This window comes from Pyrus communis, chromosome 1 (assembly GCF_963583255.1).
Source record: "Pyrus communis chromosome 1, drPyrComm1.1, whole genome shotgun sequence".
In the NCBI taxonomy this organism is placed as follows: Eukaryota; Viridiplantae; Streptophyta; class Magnoliopsida; order Rosales; family Rosaceae; genus Pyrus; species Pyrus communis.
Window position 1 is genome coordinate 6,635,064 of NC_084803.1, and position 21,118 is coordinate 6,656,181.

The 21,118-nt window shown below is 36.9% G+C and overlaps 4 protein-coding genes across 5 annotated transcripts; 2 read left to right on the forward strand and 2 right to left on the reverse strand.

Annotated features, from left to right (window-relative positions):
- The first annotated feature begins 964 nt into the window (after positions 1 to 964).
- On the forward strand, positions 965 to 6,457 carry LOC137715585 (uncharacterized). Of its 2 annotated transcripts, none has more exons than XM_068454928.1 (13): positions 965 to 1,121; positions 1,262 to 1,306; positions 1,501 to 1,549; positions 1,662 to 1,710; positions 2,830 to 2,900; positions 3,511 to 3,569; positions 3,735 to 3,824; positions 4,147 to 4,204; positions 4,567 to 4,703; positions 4,788 to 4,844; positions 5,098 to 5,195; positions 5,638 to 5,840; positions 6,189 to 6,457. In XM_068454928.1, the coding sequence occupies exons 1-13, from the start codon at positions 1,041 to 1,043 to the stop codon at positions 6,254 to 6,256; spliced, it is 1,065 nt and encodes a 354-aa protein (XP_068311029.1). In that variant the 5' UTR covers positions 965 to 1,040; the 3' UTR covers positions 6,257 to 6,457. The 2 variants fall into 2 exon arrangements, with proteins under 2 accessions (XP_068311029.1, XP_068311034.1); XM_068454933.1 differs by having other exon boundaries at positions 975 to 1,121; positions 1,265 to 1,306.
- Positions 6,458 to 6,625: 168 nt separating this feature from the next.
- LOC137715600 (uncharacterized) lies at positions 6,626 to 8,014 on the reverse strand. Its single transcript, XM_068454943.1, has 3 exons — positions 7,826 to 8,014; positions 7,372 to 7,504; positions 6,626 to 7,268 (listed from the first exon to the last, which is right to left on the reverse strand). The coding sequence occupies exons 1-3, from the start codon at positions 7,987 to 7,989 to the stop codon at positions 7,212 to 7,214; spliced, it is 354 nt and encodes a 117-aa protein (XP_068311044.1). The 5' UTR covers positions 7,990 to 8,014; the 3' UTR covers positions 6,626 to 7,211.
- A 2,112-nt stretch (positions 8,015 to 10,126) lies between these two features.
- Positions 10,127 to 12,221, forward strand: LOC137736005 (peroxidase 16-like). Its single transcript, XM_068475357.1, has 4 exons — positions 10,127 to 10,396; positions 10,509 to 10,706; positions 11,374 to 11,539; positions 11,643 to 12,221. Exons 1-4 carry the CDS (start codon positions 10,127 to 10,129, stop codon positions 12,047 to 12,049), a joined length of 1,041 nt encoding a protein of 346 aa, XP_068331458.1. The 3' UTR covers positions 12,050 to 12,221.
- Positions 12,222 to 12,917: 696 nt separating this feature from the next.
- On the reverse strand, positions 12,918 to 20,442 carry LOC137735999 (plasma membrane ATPase 4). The gene is made up of 17 exons (XM_068475351.1): positions 20,344 to 20,442; positions 20,103 to 20,197; positions 17,755 to 17,874; positions 17,431 to 17,667; positions 16,577 to 17,338; positions 16,361 to 16,483; positions 16,166 to 16,270; positions 15,938 to 16,082; positions 15,643 to 15,807; positions 15,017 to 15,255; positions 14,832 to 14,864; positions 14,662 to 14,743; positions 14,419 to 14,579; positions 14,133 to 14,306; positions 13,710 to 13,892; positions 13,430 to 13,611; positions 12,918 to 13,251 (listed from the first exon to the last, which is right to left on the reverse strand). The coding sequence occupies exons 2-17, from the start codon at positions 20,157 to 20,159 to the stop codon at positions 13,155 to 13,157; spliced, it is 2,865 nt and encodes a 954-aa protein (XP_068331452.1). The 5' UTR covers positions 20,160 to 20,197; positions 20,344 to 20,442; the 3' UTR covers positions 12,918 to 13,154.
- Between the last annotated feature and the right edge of the window lie 676 nt (positions 20,443 to 21,118).

Consider the following 21,118-nt stretch of genomic DNA (forward strand, 5'->3'; position numbering starts at 1 on the left):
ACCAATTCCCTTATTCTAATAATTAATTATTTAACCCACTAATGCTATCGTTTGTCAAAACAAAAATCATTGCATCTCGAGTTCAAATCATTCTCTCTCTTTAGCGTAGCTTAGAGTAGCATTCTCGTTTGTATTAACAGAAAAATTAGGTCCACGTATCACTCTTAGTTACAAAAAGATCTGTTTGATAATAATTTTATTTTTAGTATAAATTTAAAATTTTAATTCTTAAAAAATTTGAAAACGAAATAATTATTTAAGAAAATGTACATACGATATGAACTATTTGTAATTTAGGAACGTAAATTGATGATCGTTACTTATATTTTAAAATGAGTGACATATAATTTTTGAAACAAAAATAATTACAATGCTCAAAACAATATAATTTGAAAAACAAATATTTGATCAATTTAGCGACAAGAAATGTCAAGATGACGAGCAACAATGACGTCCAAATATGAATAAACCTTCTTTAACCATGAATTTCATTATTTATGTGACTTACTACTAATGCATATTTAGCACCTCACTTTTTTTAACAACTTTTTCAAATTCAAATTTAAATGTATTATCTGATCAAAAAATAAATAAAAATTAGAATTCAACCAAAATTATCTAAATTATATGATGTTATTCGAAACCTTAATCTTACAATATTTGTGAATTTGTCCAAATCTTGTACCTATTTCTTTTTGTTGTCTAAAAACACTGAATACTCTGTTTTTCTTGGTTAGGTCAACAAAATATGTTTATTTTTTTTAGAAAAGAAAACTCATTTTTCAACAAAAAAATATATTTATAACGGAGGTAAGAAAATAAGGTGAATTTCTTGGCGGCCCGTCTGCGAGCGAAGGACATGGAAGTTTTAACCTGGCGGCCCAGTTCGTTACCTGACTTTATTCTCGGGTTCGGGTCAAGTAATTTTACCCGACTTTCTACAAAATCCCTAATTTTTGTGATTCCGGGTTAGTCCGACCCATTCTGAGCATCTTCTTCTTCTTCTTCTCTCTCTCTCATCTCTCTCTTTCCTGTGAGGAATGGATTACAGCGACGACGCAGAAGAGCATTTCAGGCGGAGACCGAGGAAGATGGCGTATCTCGGAGACCCATCTCGCAGGGTCAGTTTTTTCTTTCGTTTGCAATTCTTCGTTTATTTTTACTTTAAATTGTTATTTTTGCTGAGAAATTGATTGGATTTTTCGAATTTTTTCTTCATATTTTATACGAATTGCTTCGCAATTTCTGTTAAATACTGCAGCAGCTTGAATCGCTGAGCGGACGTTCCTATGCCCTAGGAGAAATGGTATTAATTATCATTTATTACTCAATTTATGTTATTTTGCGGTGTAGAATTTTCAATTTTCAAGTTTTAAATTTTGTGTTAGTTGAAGTGTGTTTTTGGTGATGGTCACAGTCAAATTGTTGTTACTTATTAGTGCTCCGGAACTCTGTATGTTTTTGTCACAAAGATTATACTTTTGTGTTGTTTTGTAACAGGGTTATATGCAAGAGGAAGATATTTCTTTAGACGCCATACGAGCTAGATGTGAGCAACCCTTTTTGTATTCGTATTTTATTGTCTTTGTTCTTTATCACAAACGTTTACAAGAATTCTTGCTTGTTGTGAAGGCCATTGAAGCTTTTCTTGTATTTGACAGGGACAAATGTTCTCAAAAGGCATAGTGAGTTAGCGGAGCGTCTTTCTAGGTAAAGTATTCGTGGAGCAATTGTTAGGTCTTTATTCACCATGCCGTTTTTGGTTATTGTGAGATCATGTTATATTATGGAACTGCCGTTGCTTTCAAAGATTATGGAGTGCTTGTATTTTGAGAATTTATTTTTGAGTGACTTCAAATACTCAAGGCCCTTCTGGCGATGCTTCCTCGAGGCTCAATGATATATGCTTTTTGTAAACTTTGTTTCTTTGTTTTCCTTTTCTTTCTGGTACATGTTTTTGTAGAGTTTCACTTACTAAATCGTATTTAGAGATTACATGTGCAACGAAATAGGAGAAAAGAATATCACCGAAGAGTGGAAGAAGGAAGTAACAAATCTACTAAGAATTCTTATTGTATGTCTATGTTTATAACTGCAGGCATTTTATATCTTTTGGCCTCACCCGAAATGAAGTCCAGTTGTTCCTTTGATTATCTAAAAAATGTGGGTAGCATTGTTTCTTCATATATTTCTATTTTGAGTATGAATTTGATTATGATTCGTAGGTCACTGAAATTCCAAGTATCTTTTCTAAAAAGACTAACAAGTTTTCTGAATAACCTGATGGTCTCCTGTGATTTTTGTGAATTTGGGACAACAAGCTACTTCTGGATTCTGGAATCGGTAATGCAATTTTATGTTCTTGAAATATCCACATGAAATTTCAATATAAAAAACCACACTACGGTTGTCGGGCTTCTTGTGATTAAATGTTAAAGATGTCTTAACTGACTTTATAGTAAAGAGTTGTCTAATCCGTTTGCAAGTAACTTTAGTATTATTTATCTTGTATGTGTAAGCATATATGCGCAATTGTGCATACATATATTGCAGACACACGCATGTGTACATACATGCTTACTTATTAAATACGCCAGTGAAAAAAAATACTTGGCACATGCACCTGTCTTTGTTTATTTTTCTATGAGGTGTGGATATATGCCTTAATAAAATAGGCTAAGAATTCGAAGGCGATTCTGTGTGTCTGCCTGACTGCCTCCAAAGAAAAAGGAGCCCTTGTTCATCATTACTCCAGTTAGAAATAGTACATTATTGGTGGACTTGTACATTACTACTACTAATTTATTCATGATTCTATTGTTTTAACAGGGATGCTGACAAGATAATTTATGAGCGTCTACAGAAGGAATTTGAAGCTGCACGGGCTTCACAAACTCAAGGTATCTTTTAAAAAGTGTTATGTTTAATGTTTCATTTCAAATGTAATTGGAATCAGTAGAATCTAGCTTCGCATTATGTCAAGTTACTATTTCTTTTCTTCTTGTGCTCCTCAATGCTGTTGGAGGAGAGCACATATGTGGTGTGATACCTCAAGTCCTACATCATCTGTGCACTGTAGTCATCTTTAGTATACACAGTCCTAAGGAACCCAACCACTATCAGGTTGTGGTATTTTAGTTGACCAAAAGCTTGTTGTGGCAAAGTGTGTGATTGAACCTTCTCCTGATGGGGATACCAGTGACTGAAGGGGAAGACTTTTATGGCCCCAGTCCTACAAGGGACAAATTAGTGTGCTATCTTGATGGCTCACCCGTCTTGGAATTATTATATTGCTCAAAGTTATGGTTATTATAGGTAACTTAAGCAGAATGTATAAATAACCAATGTGATAATAAGCTTGATTTAAGCAATATAGTTGAATATTCTGAATTTTTTTTTACCAAGTTTTCCTATTCATTAAGGAGTTGTGTGTTGGTTGGGTTGACTTGTGCAAAAACTTTGGTTTATCTTTTGGTTTGAGTAAGACTTGAAATATACTCTTTGTTGCAGAGACTTATTTGGATGGTGAACAATGGAATGATGGACTACTAGCAACAATAAGAGAGCGGGTACGGTTCCATTCAATACTTTAAAGTGATTGAGATTTACTGTGGCTTCCTTAAGCTTTGATGTTAGAATTTGGTGATGGAATTGATATCTCATTTTCCTGTGTTTCATTTTTTCATAATATAGGTGAAAAATTGCGTTATCTAAGTGGTCTAGATTTTAATCAGGTTCACATGGAGGCTGAAAGAAAGGCAATGGCGGGAGACATAAACATGTTGCCTGGTCAAGAAAAAATTACGTATAAAACCGGAAATAAGGTAATTTTGAGAAGTTTGTTTCAATCAGTAACAGGAGGATTGTCCTTTTGCCAGCAAAGAAGCTTCTCTGGTAGTAGAATAATTGTGCATTGTTGTCAATCGGTTCCTGATAATTTAATAATTTCTTGTAGATGTAATTTCTAATTAAGAGTGAATATAAATACAAACAATAATGCCAGGACTCAAGGTTATTTGGTTATAATCTAATTGTAGAGTTTATATGTTAGATATAGCATATGCATATGGTAATCTTTATTTCATAAACTTATTGAGTATTGTTTTTGTGAGAAGTTTCCTGAATATTGGTTTAATCTGTGGACAGGTGATTTGCTGTTTGGAAGGGGCAAGAATTGGCATACTGTATGAGACATCTTATGCAGGTGTGCTGCGAAGTAATTAATTTGTTTTCAATTAGTTAGTATTTTAAGTGTCTAGTACGGTATCATGTCATTTTTCTATCTATGCACAAAAAACATCATTTTCCCATCTGAGATCATTGTTCTGTGGTGTAAAATATTCCATAAGTGAACTGAAGGTAATCGTTGATAATTCTATTTATCAAGATTGGTGTAACGGTTGGATCAGTCTCCAATAAGGTTGTAACACATTCATCAAGATAGGTTATAGAAAAATACTTTACTTTTGGGAAGAAAAAAAAAATGTGCTATAAGGTTGTAACACATTCATCACTTTGGCCTTTAGCGGTGGGGATGCTGACTCATATGTATCTGCAATGACGCAGGAGAACCTTGTGACCTATACCATTGTGTGCTTGAGAGCAAGTCATTTCTTGAGAAAATGACAGTCCTTGAACACACCATTCCGTACTTCTTGCCAATACGAGAAGCAGAAAATGATCTTCTTTCCTCCAATGCTATGGTATGATTGGGTTTGTGCATTAGCCATGCTGACTCAATATTGTGCCCCTGGTCTGATTATTTGTCGTTTATGATGTGCTTTCAGAAATTTATAGATTACATTGGAGAGATGTTACAGGCTTATGTGGACAGAAGGGAACAGGTATGCTGTTGGCTTATGTAAGCTAAAACGAATTTGTAATTATTAGAATATGCAAAAATGGTTAGTTAGAGGAGGGTGAAGGGTGGGTTACCTGCCTTGTTGCCAAATATTGAAGAGATAAACATATGCTGGATGAGATGTGCAAATTAGAGACGTGGGATTGAGGGGTGGGTGGGTTGGATACTATAGCTTTGTTCCATTACACCTATTTATTTAATTGTTTACTACTCTAAGTTCACTGATTATCATGCAGGTCAGGCTTGTCAAGGAGTTATATGGGAATCAGATCAAAGAAATTCATTTTACCCTTCCCTACAGCTTAATCGTCTTTTCAATACTTGATTTTGATTGGTTGGTGCTTTGTTCCCTGCATTATACTGTGTATTTGGATTTTTAAGCATCAATAGAATAATATCTTGATGTGCTAAACACATTTGTAATTATATGTCAGCGTATTCATATTCCTTGCCAGTCCCTTTTAGAGTACTTGTATGAGCTCGGTAATTTGTTACTAACGCATCTGAGTTAACATATCTTGATCTATCTGGCACTTAATATAGCTTTGTCTTGAGTAGGACAATGATAAATTTGTTCACTTCTATGTATTCTTTTGACAAGACAAGTAGGTGATGATAGCATTTGCTTTTTATATCCATTATCCAATCATATAATCAAATCAATTATTAGTTTACGTGTGGTTGAGTGCCATCTTGGTAGCAGGCGTGGTTATGTATACATCATCACGAGTAAATGTGTTTCCATCATCCTGAAGAATGTGATTTTCTGTTTGCAGCAAGGTGGTTGTGAAGCTTAAATATGCAGAGCTTGTTTCTGTGCTTCCAACTCATGTCAGTGTGGTAGCGTGGCCAGTGTGTCAACCCAGAAAAAGCAGTCTAAATATATCATCCATGAACAAAAAGGAAAATGGAACATTGGAAGGTCCAACCACCCTCTTCTATGCAGAGGATGCCTTGCGAACTAAGAGCTTACCAGAAGGTATTCTTTCTGGTTGATGACTTTTTCACTCGCTTACTGCTCTGCCAATATAAATGACATCTCAAATTTCGATGAACATTTTTCTCAACCCTACCTGATGATATTTGGCAAGCTCTGATAAAGTTTTTGGTCTAGGATTACATTTGAAATATAAAAAATAAAAAATAAAAAAAAAAAACCGCTGCAACTTTATTGCTAATGTCAGTAAGGTGCTAATTTTCTATGGAAACTTATAAACAAGATTTATGGATCGTGGACAGTTTACTGAACAGTTCATGTGTATGCTTTGTGAGCATCTACATTTTCTGATTGTTACTTTTTTGTATTTGTTTTGTGATCCCACTCCAGCATACGCTGACATAGTGCTGAATTTGCCCCAAACTCTTCGGGAAATATGCGAGGGGAACTCTTCGTAATGCTACACCAGTCGGAACATCTGGTTTTGTACAAAGCCATAGCCAAAAGTGGTGCAGGAATAGCTCTGGTTGTTTAGCAGTAGAGTACCATAGGAACAGATTCAATTTCGGTAATTTGTATATCTGAGTTTCACCTGCTCATTCCCACTGGAATTCTGTATCTTGCTGCCTTGATCTATCTAAATTGTGTCATCATTTTAATTGAGGCCATTTAGACTTTGATAGCTTCTTACGTTCTAATTGACTTTCGTTTTCCCTATAATATCCTCGTCATCTCACCACCCGTCGCATTCTCATGAACTGCTGAACAGTGCCAGTCCTGAGACACCGGGTTTACACAAATGATAGGAGTTTACAAAAATTTAAGAGAAGCATCGTAGAGTTGGAGCAATCTCCTCTGCCAGAAGGACGATTACAGAGAGGGGAAGATTGGCCAGAGACTTCTCGCATCCCCTTCAGGCAGCTTGTTTAATCGAAGGCTATTTATTTTATTTGAATCAATTGATAGCATCTTTCATATTCTTAGATTTCTACCATAAAGAGTGACAGAAAAAGGAACAGCAATTCCTGCAGTCGCTTGTTTTCATCTTGGGGAAGGATTTACATGCACACTTTCAGATGCCACAATGACGTTCTAGACCAATTACACAATGTGTAAGTGTCTCTCCGGATGACATTGCATTACTGGTCTGCGATAGTGTCATAGTGGCGAACCTGATGCAGGTTTGGTTACACTGTTTGCTTTCTTTCCAAGTCCCACAATAATTCACACGCTATGCACAATATCTGGATGATCAAACAAAAACAATCGTTGAAGGGAATCCGAGAGAATTGGCAATTTCTCAAATCTTCTCAATGGGGTAAAATTTTCATGATTCACTAACGAAAGCTCCAAGCACCCTATTTTTGGTCTTCAGCTTGTGGCACTTTTTCAAGGGGTTTGCTTCTGAAACTCCTAAGCAGGTTCATAGAGGCCTAGCATGTGCCCGTCAATACATCGCATGGCTGCAACCTGTAATGTAATCGTATTAAAATCTCTGCATCCAGAGTACCCGACTAGCGATGATAGATGAATAAATGATCGCAATGGTTTCGTTCAGAAATTTAGTCATCACCTTGCCGTGAACTTCATATTTGATAGGGCCATCGAGTTCAGCTCCCAACGCCATCAACTTGGTCACCGTTTGATTAATGTCTGGCACTGTGAAGGACAACAGCGAAGAGTTTCCGCTCTGCATGACATGATCCCTGTCAAACATTCATCATTAGCAGATGCCATTTCATTCCAAACGCAAAGCTCAAATCCAATTACTGTGCCACATTACCAAAACTTGCAAGAACCATAAAATAAATAAATAAAACAAAAAAACCAAGAAATTTTGATGTTTTACGCTTTCAATCGACACAAACTTGAGTTGGGTCTCTTTCAACTATACCGTTTTTACGAAAAACACGAACGAACTGTAACATTTGCGGCAAAGAACGTGTAAGCAGTTGGTTTAGACAAATCATCAAACACCTGGTGTGCATCGAGCACCGAGTCTCAGAGAAGGGAGAGAGAGAATTTACTTGGGGGATTGCATGAGGGAAAGCTTGAGCGGGCCGGACTGGAGCTCCGCCCATCGAAGAGTGCAGACATTGACGGTGAAGTCCAACCCTTCGGCGTAGAACCGAGCGGCTTTTGGCACGTCCTTGTGCAGCTGCAGTAGCCACCTAAACGACGCCGCTGCCATTTTTCCCTCGCTTTCTAGGCTGTGTGCTGACCGAGGGAAACTGACTCACTCTCACTGGTTGTCGTTGTCTTGACTGATATACGACACGCCGCTTTGAGGATCCCAAAGTCAGATTAGGGCTAAAAGTAGATGGGTGATTAAAAAATTATGAATGAGCCCGAATCTATATGGGTATAGCTCAGCCCACAGCCTCACAGTGGTCTCACCTCTAAATTATCGAATTTAAATTTCACATCTAAACTGTTAAGATAACTCTTGATATACAAGAATTTTCTTTATCTGAACGTTAATGTTTTGAATTTCATCTAACTTCCATGGCCGATCAACTGACTCGTTATATTTTAAGGTCAAAGTTGCGTTTTATTTTCGCTCGACTCCTATTTTCATAAATTTTCTTTTCCAATTTTTGACCTAATACTAGACATGATTGCTTCGTTTAGGGTATTAAGAGATTCTACAAGCTTATGTTTCATGTTTGAACTCTCAAAAGTGTTGGATGATTGTATCTTTAAATCTAAATGAGAAATCAGTATCAATCCAAATATCAGACATTAACATATAAATAAGAAATAAATTGCTTCGATATACCTATTAAAACTTTGTCTATATTTGTTTTGGCATCTCCTCTCCTCTTTTTGAAACTATGACAAGTTTTTTTGCCCTTTCTATGTAAGAAATATGAGAAATTTATTACATATGATATGCCCATGACGCAATTGCTAGCAAATAGTATTTGGCAAGACATAGAAGGTTGCTTTTTTACTTTGATTCAACAATATTACTTATTGAACCACGTGGGCTGCCCTATATTCAAACAAAGATAATATTCCATTGTAACTAATATTTTATTTTCTGGGTTATCCATGTGGCAATGTTTGAAGGTTGGTATTGTAGAAACGAGTAATTTTTGTTGTATTCATATTATCACGTAGTTTTATTGTTTCACTTAAATTATAACATATAAATTTATTTTTTTATTAATATACTTCAAAAGTATGATATATCAACAGTGTCGTTTATTTTTATTATAACACATGAAATAATATATTATGTGACTTATATTCTTATACCCATAAACAATCTCACTCTAAAAAAAGCACCACAACATTTCTCACTACGATTTTAATTGTTGGGTAAATCTTGTTGTAAAACTAACTATTGGGGGGGGGGGGGGAGAGAGAGAGAGAGAGGGGCCGGCTATAGAAGAGAGATTTGATGGGTAAATCTTGTTGTATTATTCAAATAATACAAAAAAAAAAAAAAAAAAATCTTCTAAATCCGATAGAATTCCTTCTACTTTATACAATTACACCAATTATAAACCATTCTTTATAACTTACTTTAAAGCTTTATTTTTATAATCTTTATACACATCATTTGTTGTTCCTCAAAGGCCATATGGCAACAGGAATGAAAGACAGCAAATTTGGATTTAGCACATATTCTCTACAGCAGTTATGGCCTTATATGCATTTTTCTGAGTACTGTCTGCTTCATGTGCCAAATAGCACATAGATTGGACAATGACACTCCCACAGAACCCAATTACTTTACTTTAATCTTTCATAATTCTGAAATAAAAACTTTAATAAGGCAGTTTGATTATTTAAATGGTCATATAATCTTACAAAAGAACGGGTTTTACTTTATTTGGGTACCATCCTAGCACACGTAAGTACAACTTTCAATATGCATGAACTTTTTTATTTGTAAAAGTAACTGTCATACTTATTATCCCACCATTAAAGATTTTATGAAACGAGAAAGACAGTTATTCTAAGAAATATTTTCTCTTTTACTATAGCACTCAGTTACATGATCATCCTATAAACTTATAGCACTCATCACCTCTTGATCTTCATGAGGACAAATTATAATATAGAACAATATGTACGATTGTATGGAAGAATCTAAAATTGAAAACCCTAAACATCCAAAAATCCAAACATCTTTATCAGCATGCTAGCGTGCTTGCCATTTTGTCACATCATTTTTTTTTTAAATCCAACTCCTTTATGAGTTTTTATTTATTTACTTATTTAAATTTTTTATCTTATTTAAACTTAATTTCTCATTATTTTCTTTGAATATTCTTCACAGACAAAGCCACCTCACGTTAATTAACCTTTATATAGACATGCTTCACATGCATAACACTAACACAATCAAGAACCTACTGTATTCAAAATTTCAAATGAATTCTAAAAGCACCTTCTATCTTCCTTTACTCTTTCTTCTCCCCCTCCTCCTCAAAAGCACTTTTGCTCAACTTCATGTAGAGCACTACAGAAAATCATGCCCTAATGTTGAATCAATTGTTCATGCTGCAGTCAGGCAGAAGTTTGAGCAGACTTTTGTGACAGCCCCAGCCACTCTCCGGCTCTTCTTCCACGATTGTTTTGTTCAGGTAACTTTGATCTTTCATACATAAAACTTACATTTTTTCGTTGCTTCGAAGTTCTTTTGTGCTATCAAAGATGTATGTGCAATGTGTGTGAAGTATTTTGTTTTTTGGATAGGGATGTGATGCTTCAATCATGCTAGCGTTTCGGAACAACTCAGCGGAGAAGGATAATTCGGATAACCTTTCACTCGCCGGAGACGGGTTTGACACGGTGATCAAAGCCAAGGCTGCTGTTGATAGAGTGCCTAATTGCAGGAACAAGGTTTCTTGTGCTGACATTCTGGCCTTGGCCACAAGGGATGTCATAAGACTGGTAAAATAAGCACAATATTGTCCCTTCAACGCTTTAAAGCTTCACAATTTTACAGTTTTACTGAGAAAAATGAGAACTGTTCATACACTGTAAAAATCCACAACTACTGCTGTTCAGTGCATAATCCATTTTCACCTCAATGTGGGGTTTTTTCTCTCTCACAATTTTACAGTTTTACTGAGAAAAATGATAACTTTTCATACACTGTAATAGTCCACAACTATTGCTGTTCAGTGCACAATCCATTTTCACTTCAATATGGGGTTTGTTTTTGTGGATTATGAACTTTTAACCTCAGAGGTTGAACCTTGCCGCAACGCAAAGGTTGTTCATTTGTGACTAAAAGGTCACATGTTTGAATTGTGGAAACAATCTCTTTGCAAAGCAAGGGTAAGGTTGCGTACGATAGATATTCTTTCCCACACTCCCCCTCCCGACTCTTGCAAAGCGGAGAGCCTTGTTGGTCTAGAGTCGCCTCTTTTTTATGAACGTTTAACCTCTATCCTAATCAAGTTCAAAAGCAATTTGTTCCTTTTTACTGCTTGAAAAAAGGAATATCTTTTTCCTGTAAGTCACTGATTAAGTCAAAAGTTATGCGTGTTTTTACTAATAAAATAATACTAAGTAGAGAATTAGAGAAAGGTTAGCATATATTCTTTGGGTGCAGACTGGGGGACCATTCTACAAAGTTGAATTGGGAAGACTTGATGGGAGGACTTCTACAAAAGCAAGCGTGAGACAACATCTTCCCCATCCTGATTTTAAGGTAGAAGAGCTTGATTCATTGTTCGCCAAACACGGTCTCTCTCTAACTGACCTCGTCGCGCTCTCAGGTACATAAAGAAAAGTTGTCACGCCCTGAATCCGAAAAAAATATTTTCACTTCATTTTTTCGTGTCCAGAGCGTAGTTAAAATAAAACATCTATGTGTAACAGGAGCACATACAATTGGATTCTCACATTGCAACAGATTCACTCACCGGATCTACAACTTCAAGAGCAAGAACAGAATCGATCCAACGATGAACATCGCATATGCAAGGGAGCTCAGAAAAGAGTGTCCCAAAAATGTAGACCCGAGAATTGCAGTTACTATGGACCCAACCACACCGCAGAGATTCGACAATGTGTACTACAAGAACCTTCAGCAAGGGAAAGGGTTGTTCACTTCTGATCAGTCCTTGTTCACTGACACCAAATCAAGAAAAATTGTCAACAAATTCGCAGCGGATGCCGCCGCCTTTGAACGAGCTTTTGTGGCAGCTATGACAAAGCTTGGACGAGTAGGGATCAAGACTGGAAAGCAGGGTGAGATTAGGCATAATTGCGCTGCTGTGAACTAGATTATTCCGTATATTTATAGTTTTGTTTGCAAAAAATTTGTTTGCTAGGCTAATCTACTGAGTTCCATAAGTACTAGTTGCTTATCATAATAATCATTGTTATAGGTTTACCCGTGATTGTAGCTCTAGTGGGAGAGAGCATTTATCCGACGACTACTAGGTTCAAATTTCTCTCCCCTTTTTGTGTCCCTTCCCTTGCCACGAAAAAAACAATATAAATAAATTAGTAAAACCCATGAAAAACCTGCACCCTTTCATTGGCTGTCATAAACTATAGCATTCCCTTGTTTTTGTTTTCTTTAATCCAAGCAATAGCGAGGACAGAGTATTTGAACTTGAGACCTCTAATGTTCATCTTTGTATACCATCGTCTTATTTATAACATAATTATTACGTTAATAAACCACAAATTTTATAAGGTATAGTGTTACGTGCATGCCCCTCACTTGCTAATTCCATTACAAACGTTGTGAAATTGAAATTATTGTCCTTGGATTGCAAAATTTAGTAAACAACATGAATTAAGCTGCAACAATTGAACAAAGTAAAATTTCACTAAACTACATGAACCAAAATCATGCTTTGCCCAATAAGATAATTAATACCGACTCTAAAACACAATTTTCTTCTACAGCTTTGAGAAAAGCTTCCAAGAGATGAAATATGCAATTTTTGGGTAACTCACAATGCTGTAATAATTTAGTATCAAACTCGTAAAATTCCAACACGGATTTTGCAAATTTCATATCGACCATCAAAAAAGTGAAAGCAAAGATTTATGGCCTACCCATAAAATATTGGATCCTTCCGTATTACTTGCTTTGTAGGCTCCTACCCTGTGCAGTAATAATGCAAAAGCAAGCAGCAGTCATAAAAAAAGGGCGATATTTGATTAAAAGCAACGAAGCTGTAAAATTCATGTTTTTAGGCTACGAAAGAGGAGAATCCTCTGCCCAATATTTAACATCAAGTAAACTAGTTGCAACCTAATCTATAGACACAAGGTTATTGATATACGCTTCATCATCATCGTCATTAATTTTCGCTTCTCGCTCTTCCAAGGTAGAAGCTTAAGCCTCTCTGTGTTTCCCTTTTGGAAGGCTCATCAAACCGTATAATGTTGTTGGATTGTATCGATGTCGAGTCCTTTCAGCTTCACAACTGACTCGACGTGACCCTTCAGAGTATGCAACTCCCGAAGCCTGCAGGAAAAATGGAAAACTCTCTTAGAACTTGTTTTCAATTAATAACAAGTCAAACCAGCAAAGGGAAATGATGCAAGATGAAGCATTTTCACGGGAACAAGACACAGAATCGGCAGATATCATTATCCAGGCACGTGCGCTTCTTTATCTATGTACGAGTACAACTGGTCCTTACCTTGCAACCTCAGCCCTCCGCTTGGCTTGTTCTGCAATCTCGGAAAGTTCCCTGTAACTGTTCTTCTCATTGAAAAGGTTGTTCGTCTCAGGTGGCTGAAGACCATGAAGGGTCCTCTGTGCTGCAGCCCACTGTGCTTCTCTTTCCTCTTTTCCATAATCTTTCTTTGTAGTGAAGGCAGTCTGTTGGGAAGGCACAATAAGGTAAATTGTGGCAAGAAACATGAATCTAACTTATATAATGTAGAGTAGCGCTTACAATGTAGTGGAATGCAACATACCTTGTTCTCCAAAAGATTATTCCACGCTTTCCCGCTTTGAATGTATCGGATTGCAAATTTAAGCAAGTCAAGAGGGACATATGTCACTATACTGTAAAGCCAGATGACACCAGCCCACCCCCAGCCAGCTCCCTCTATCCGTGCAAAACCCCAGTTTGCATACACTGCTATGAGAGTTGCAACCTGCCATTTTGCAGAATGAGCTATTATAAGAAAAGGTAAAATTCTTTTTGGTCCTATGCGTAAAGCTGCGACCAAGTGAAACATCATACAGGTATTAAGCTTGCTAACAGAGGAACTTTTACTTTGAAAAGGCACAAATTTCTTAACATTATTGGAAATTACTACGAATTATAAAACCTTTGCATCCAGTAGCGCAATTAGGTAACATTATCAAGGTAATCGGTTGGCACAAATGCTTACCAGTTGAGCAATCATGAAAGCTCCAAGTAAGAGAAGTCCAGGGCGTTCAACAAACGACCAGCTGCGAGACCTTGTGACGAAAATAAGGGCTTGGCTCACAATACTCACTTGTAAGTACAACGCTGCCATCATTTGCTCAGGCCTATTACTCAAAGATCTCACATGAAACTTATCCTGCATTATGAAAAAAAAGTAAATAAAATCAGAAGAATGAACACACTTGCCAAAACAACTGTGACCTGAATACCTTATATATTAATGGAAAATAGAAAGATTATATTCCTACCGAAAAGAAGTCGGTATCTCTCATAAGCCAGAAGAAGACTACAGTCATTAGTGCCATGTAACCTCCGAGGACAATGCCAGTAGCAAAGATCTCCCTCAGTTTCCAGCTGTCTGGCTGTGGAGATGGCTTCACTCGATCCTTTGATATTGTCATGATAGTTCCTATCAGAAACAAAATCAGACTCATTTAGAGCTATAGTGTTCTAATGGTAACCTATACAAACAGATAGGCGGATGATCTTACCGTCATTTAGGATGGCAATGATCAATACCATGAAGGGTGCAAAGTCAAACTTCCATATCAAAGCAATGAACATAAATCCAAACTGCACAAATCTTAGCAACGTGAGAACCAACACACAGCCTAAAATAGGAAAACACTAGCATCTAAATACCGATCATTGCTTCACTTACCACTATACGTATGGTAATTGAAACAGCATAGATCTGCAAATGGAACAAAATAATTAGAATGGCCTGGGAAGATTTATAAAACACTAGATTTAGCACTATACATATATTCATGAAGATTTACAACTATACGTATATTCATGAAGATTTACCACTATATCCACTCAATAAACATAAATGTAACTTACAGTATAGTTCTTCATCCTCTGGAATATTGCTCTGCTTGTCAGTACTGCGCTTATGATCACACTTAATCCTGGTTCAGTGAGAACAATATCTGAAGCACCTCTTGCAGCATCAGTAGCATCAGCTACGGCAATACCAATATCTGCTTTTTTCAAAGCAGGAGCATCATTGACACCATCTCCAGTCATTCCACAGATGTGCTTCCTCTCTTGCAGCCTCTTTACAATTTCGTATTTGTGTTCTATAATATTAAAAAGATGTTTTAGAACAAGGGTCAATATCAAGTTCAGAACATTCATATACTGTGCACATTTAATTAATAATGAAAAAAATAGTGGACAATTGTGTCTGTGTCGCCAACAAGTACTGAATTAAATGTTGCTCTGTCCTCATTACTTGTTGGCGGCACTCACAATTATCCTCGGTACTGGAGTATTTCCAAAGTACTTGGTATTGGTTTAAATTATAAATCATTATGAATGCTATGAACCATCATGAGTCTAGGCTGAATTTAAACCAATAACAAGTGCTTTGGAAATGCAAACTACTACCAAGAAAGCTTCTCATTAAACAGATTGCTTGCTTAATTAGAAAGCAGAGAGAACAAAGAAGTTCCGGTAGAACCCACCAGGAAACACTCCAGCAAATCCATCAGCCTTCTCAATCAACTCGTCCACAGGGAGGGAAGCTATTGCTGCATCCTTGTCTTGGCCAAGTAATGCGGAAGACGGGTACATGTTTGTTCCCATACCAAGCCTCCTTCCAGTTTCCTTGCCAATGGCAAGCTGGTCCCCTACACAATAGGGAGACAAATTATACAGAATGAATAAAGCATTGAAATTCCCCAGGCAGGAGAAAAAAGGGAGGAGGGACTACATGTAGTCATAGTTTAATACACAGTTTAAAGGGGCAATGAAGCTTACCTGTAATCATTTTCACATTCACACCGAGATTGAGAGCTCTGCGAATTGTTTCCGCACTGTCATGCCTAGGAGGATCAAATAACGGCAATAAACCAACAAACTGCCATGGTGCCCCTTGACTCTCTTTTGTTTTCTCTGGTACTTGCTGGAGATAAATTAATGACAGAAATGATATCAAGAATTCAGTTGACACAACAATAAGCATATGATAAATGTTGCCTTTCAAACCTGTCTTGCAACAGCTAGAGAACGAAGTCCACGTTCAGCAAACTTATCAATCACCGCATGCACCCTTTTCTTGAAATCTTCCTTGCAGTTGCAAAGGGTTAATATCTGAGGATAAGAAATATCTGCATTTGTTATGTCCGGAGAGGGACATTCTTCCCCAAATTAATGGCTAGAATTGAGCTAAGACAAGGTTACCTGCTCGGGGGCACCTTTGCTAGCCCGATGCCAATTTCCATCAGAATCGATGTAGGTCAGAGCAGTTCTCTTGTCTACGGGGTTGAATGGTAGGAAATGGATTTCTCTTATACCGGCTCGTGCCTACCCAATTTATTATACGACACAGAAGATTAGATTATGAAAGCTTGGACCATAAAGTAATGATAAAGTAAAGAAAAGCGAGAAACCAATTACCTCCTTAGGATCAGCAAGCATTCCTACAATTGCAGCATCAATAGCATCCTGATTTTCAGTCCTAGAAGCCCTTGCTGCAAGAAGCATAACATGCTCTTTCTCCACACCCTTGGCAAACACTTCAATCAGATTTCTATCAACTGTGAGCTTGTTCAGGGTCAAAGTCCCAGTCTTATCACTGCAGAGGACGTCCATGCCAGCCATTTCCTCAATGGCAGTCATTCTCTTGGTGATAGCTCCTTGCTGAGAAAGCCTGTGGGAGCCAATAGCCATAGTGACAGATAAAACAGTTGGCATGGCAATTGGGATTCCTCCAATCAAGAGAACCAGCAAATTATCAATCCCTTGCCTGTACTTGCGCCTCTGTATTGGGTACATTACTATTATCTCAATTAATATCCCCAGGGCAATTGAACAAATGCAGAAGTTCCCAATGGCAGTGAGAACTTTCTGGAAGTGCCCAACTTGATTGGTGCTGTCCACCAGATGTGCGGCCTTACCGAAGAAGGTGTGCACACCAGTAGCAATAACAACTGCTTCAATTTCACCCTGTTTACATGTTGAGCCAGAAAAGACTTCATCTGAAGGATTCTTAGTAACAGGAAGGGACTCGCCAGTAAGGGCAGATTGATCAATTTTCAGAGGATCACCCTCGAGAAGGCGGGCATCAGCAGGAACAATATCTCCCAATTTGATACTGATTATGTCTCCAGGCACCAAAATTGAAGCATCTTGCTCAGTCCATCGACCATCTCTAAGAACCTACATCAGGTGACCATAAAAAATCAGGAAACTATTCATAAGAATATTGGCAGTACCAATATAAGCATTGTTCAACAATTTTACTTCTTCACCTTAGTCTTGGGAGCTAGACCGGCCATAAGGGCTGCGGCAGCATTACCCGCATTGTTTTCTTCGATGAAACTGATAGTAGAGTTAATGACCAAAAGAACAACAATGCCAACAAAGTCCTGCCAATCAGGAGGCCTTCCATCACCATTTGCCAAGACAATAGCCATCAAAGCAGCAGCTTCCATAACCCATGACAAAGGATTCCACATAAATCCCAAGAACTTGAGCAGTTTGCTCTCCTGTTTACAGAAGACAAAATCATCACATGTCATACCAAAAAAAAACTTGGAACAAAAGATTTCAATATGTCAGAAACTGTAACAAACCTTTTTCTCTTCTAATTTGTTTGGTCCAAAGACTTGAAGCCTGTTGGCACCTTCGTCTGCAGTCAGACCTTCTCTTGTACATTTCAGCTGCTCAAAGACTTCCTCTATTGGAATCCGTTCCTGTGAACAAAGTGAACAAATACACATGAAAAAAAAGCTCACTTCTTAGGGGTAACTGCACGCAACCAACTGTTTTCTACAATATGAAACTCAAACAATGCCTATTTTCTTTTCATGAAATTTTTAGATGATTCCTATAACAGAAACATTTCCATTTCAAAATTTATCTGAATCGTTTGAATGCAGCTCCGATATTTAAATCGCATCTGTCATGATACGTTCGGTGCTACACACATACAATTATTTCAAACTAAAAACTTACTGTAAGAATTCACCAATGCACCATAGTTTACTTGTAATTAGCAAAAAAAACAGTTGATGATATTTTAAGATTTTTCTTCAGTCAACAAAATCCTCAACAGTTAGGCTTCACGGATTAATAGTCAATAGATTCACGAAATACAAGTGTGGACAGATGGGATCCGCTTTAGCTCACTGTCTCATGTGAACCATAAAAAACACGCAGGTTCCCCGAAGGAAAAAATGAAAAGACAAAAAAAGACAATTGTTTCAAGGACAAAAAGTCAAACACTTCTGTCTCCCTTGTTGACTTCGAGAAATAGTAAATTAAAATAATTAAAACAGTTAACAATGATATTTCGACTGCTTATGAACACACTTTTGACCTTATGCAGCTTAAACCAAACCAGAACACAGGTACAAATACAATCATGAATAATAAAAACACGCTCTTTTTACCCTATGCACACGCACCCATGTTTATGTCACTTGTTTTTATATTTATGATAGTGTTATTCATACATTCATTTTTACTTCTCACACATCTTTGTGTTAATTTTTTTATTATTAATCTTCTTCAGTTCATTTAATTTAATGATCTACACTAAGAAGTAAGGGATGAGCTTAGCCTTATTGCGGTTCAAATTGGCATGTGGCAATAATCGAATATAAGACCTCTAACTTATAAGTGAAGAGGAATATCACTAGATCGTAATACTAAGTGACAGATAACAATATACTTTATTTATTCACCGACCAGAAAAAAATAATGTGAGATTATCATTTACTAAACAATTTAGCTATTACTCAATAGACATTTAACGTTTGACCAAACAAAAACAAAAATTAAAGAAATATATTAAATTATAAATGAGAGATCCAAGCAAATATCAAATATGTAGTACAAGGAATGCAGTCAAAACGCCCAAATCCCAAATCAAAAAAGCAAATAAAATACGCCCCAAGTATAGAATAAAATCAACACAGGTCTTCATATGGAATTGTTCAATCTGATAAATCAAAAATTATTCTTTTCTTTATATAAAACTATTTAAGCATCACCAAAAAAAGAGGTGCGTATCAAACACGCGTCAAATAGGGCCCGTGAGGGTAATTTAATATTCGGTTGCCAGCCATGTTCTCTGGTACATCAGCGTTGCGTTGTCAAGCCGCTGATTTCATGTGATTTTCGGGTGCGTATCTCACACACACTCCCCAAAAAGCGCAGACCATATAAATTTTTTAACAACATTCTCCGAAAGCAAAAACGGAAAAAGTCTTAAAAAAAAAAAAAGTGTTATTTGCATTTTAAAAAATTCATCTCATATTTTTTTTTTAATATAAAAAATTAGGATTATAGAATAAGATTTTGGAAGTATTAATAATAATTCTTTTCAAAAATTATAAACAAATAAAAAGTGCTTGAGATATGGTAGGGAAACATCTGAGCCGTTCGTTCTGGGCTCTGGTCGGGTCCCACCGGAAGGGGAGACCAAACGGCCCCAACGATTCAGATGGGTTGAAAGTATGGTGTGTCGTCTCTCCAAGATCATCGCCGGAATGACAGACTAAAAAAACCAGATAAGTCACGCCGCCGATTTAACCACGAAAAATAAGAGATAATTTATAAATTTTTATAATATAAATATTTTATTTTCGAAGAATTGAAAGGACGATGCGAAATCTCCTGCTACCCAAACTCTGATCGTAAAATATCAACAACCGTTTGGCAGGCGAGAAAATTAGCGAAATAAATAAATAAAAGCAAAATGCCGAGAAAAATTGAGAAAGAAAGCGGAAAAAATAAAAAAAATCTTCGAAGCGAGTGAGATGAACTCACTATACTGTTACAGAGAACAAAATTCCCCAAAAATTCTATTAGATCGGAATTTTGCTTTCCTTTTAGCTTTTTTCCCCGGAAACCAAACACATGCAGCAGAGTTCAAGAGAGAAAAGGACAGGATATAGATATGGATATATGTATATACCAGATCGACGGACTCGTTTTTGATCTCTTCGAGGCTGATGGCCTTATCGCTGCCCATGGTGGAGGAGTCGCTGGGGAGCTCGGAGGAGGTCAGAGCTGCAGTGAGAGAGGACTTGATTAGTTTTTGAGCAAAAATCGGAGAAAGGAGGCGGATTATATGTAGTCTGAAAAATATAAAGCCCTAGAGTCTTAGAGAGAGAAAGAGAGAGAGTCCTAGTGAGAGAAGACGTAAGGCCACCTACCATGAAAAGTTTACAGAGGATGAGGCGAGGAGGGTTTTCGGGTCTCGAAGCCCGCGGCTGGGGCGGGTGAAATGGTGGGAGTGAATGAATGAATGAAGGAGAGCTAGGGAATCCGCACTGGCTTGATTTATATACATCTGAGTTTGGTTGTAGGTGGGGATCCACGAGTGGGCCCATATTCGAGCGTCTTTGACCTGCCACCCCTTTGCGCAATGCGGCGCGTGGAGGAATAGTGTGGGGAGTCCGTGACGGTCATTTTTCTTCTGTTTTTGTTTTGTTATCTTTTTATTTTCTGAGTCGTAATAATGTTAGAGATATCAAAATTTTAAATTAAATGATGCCTTATCATAAGAAACAAATATATTAATTGATACTTAAATAATAATTCAATTACCTACAACTATATCATTTGATTTGTAAATTTAATTTAAAAAAATTTAATCTCTCTAACCTTATCAGTGAGTGGTAAATTGTTATCTATGCTCTTTATTAAAGATGGAACTCACACGATCTAAGAGATTTAATTGCCTTCACATGACTGTTGATACCATATACTATTTATTGTAAAAATTAGCGTACAATATACGTAAATGGGTGAAATTCCATATGAGCCATGGCTATTGTGGCGTTCATGCGGCTCCGCCCCTGGTGTCAACGTTGATGTTTGCCAAAAAAAAGTTCACTGCTTAATCCTAAAGTTAAAAGGGGTTTTGAGTTTTTTCCCCATGCATTGGGGGAACAAACATTGATCGATGGATGCCAATAATTTGTGGTG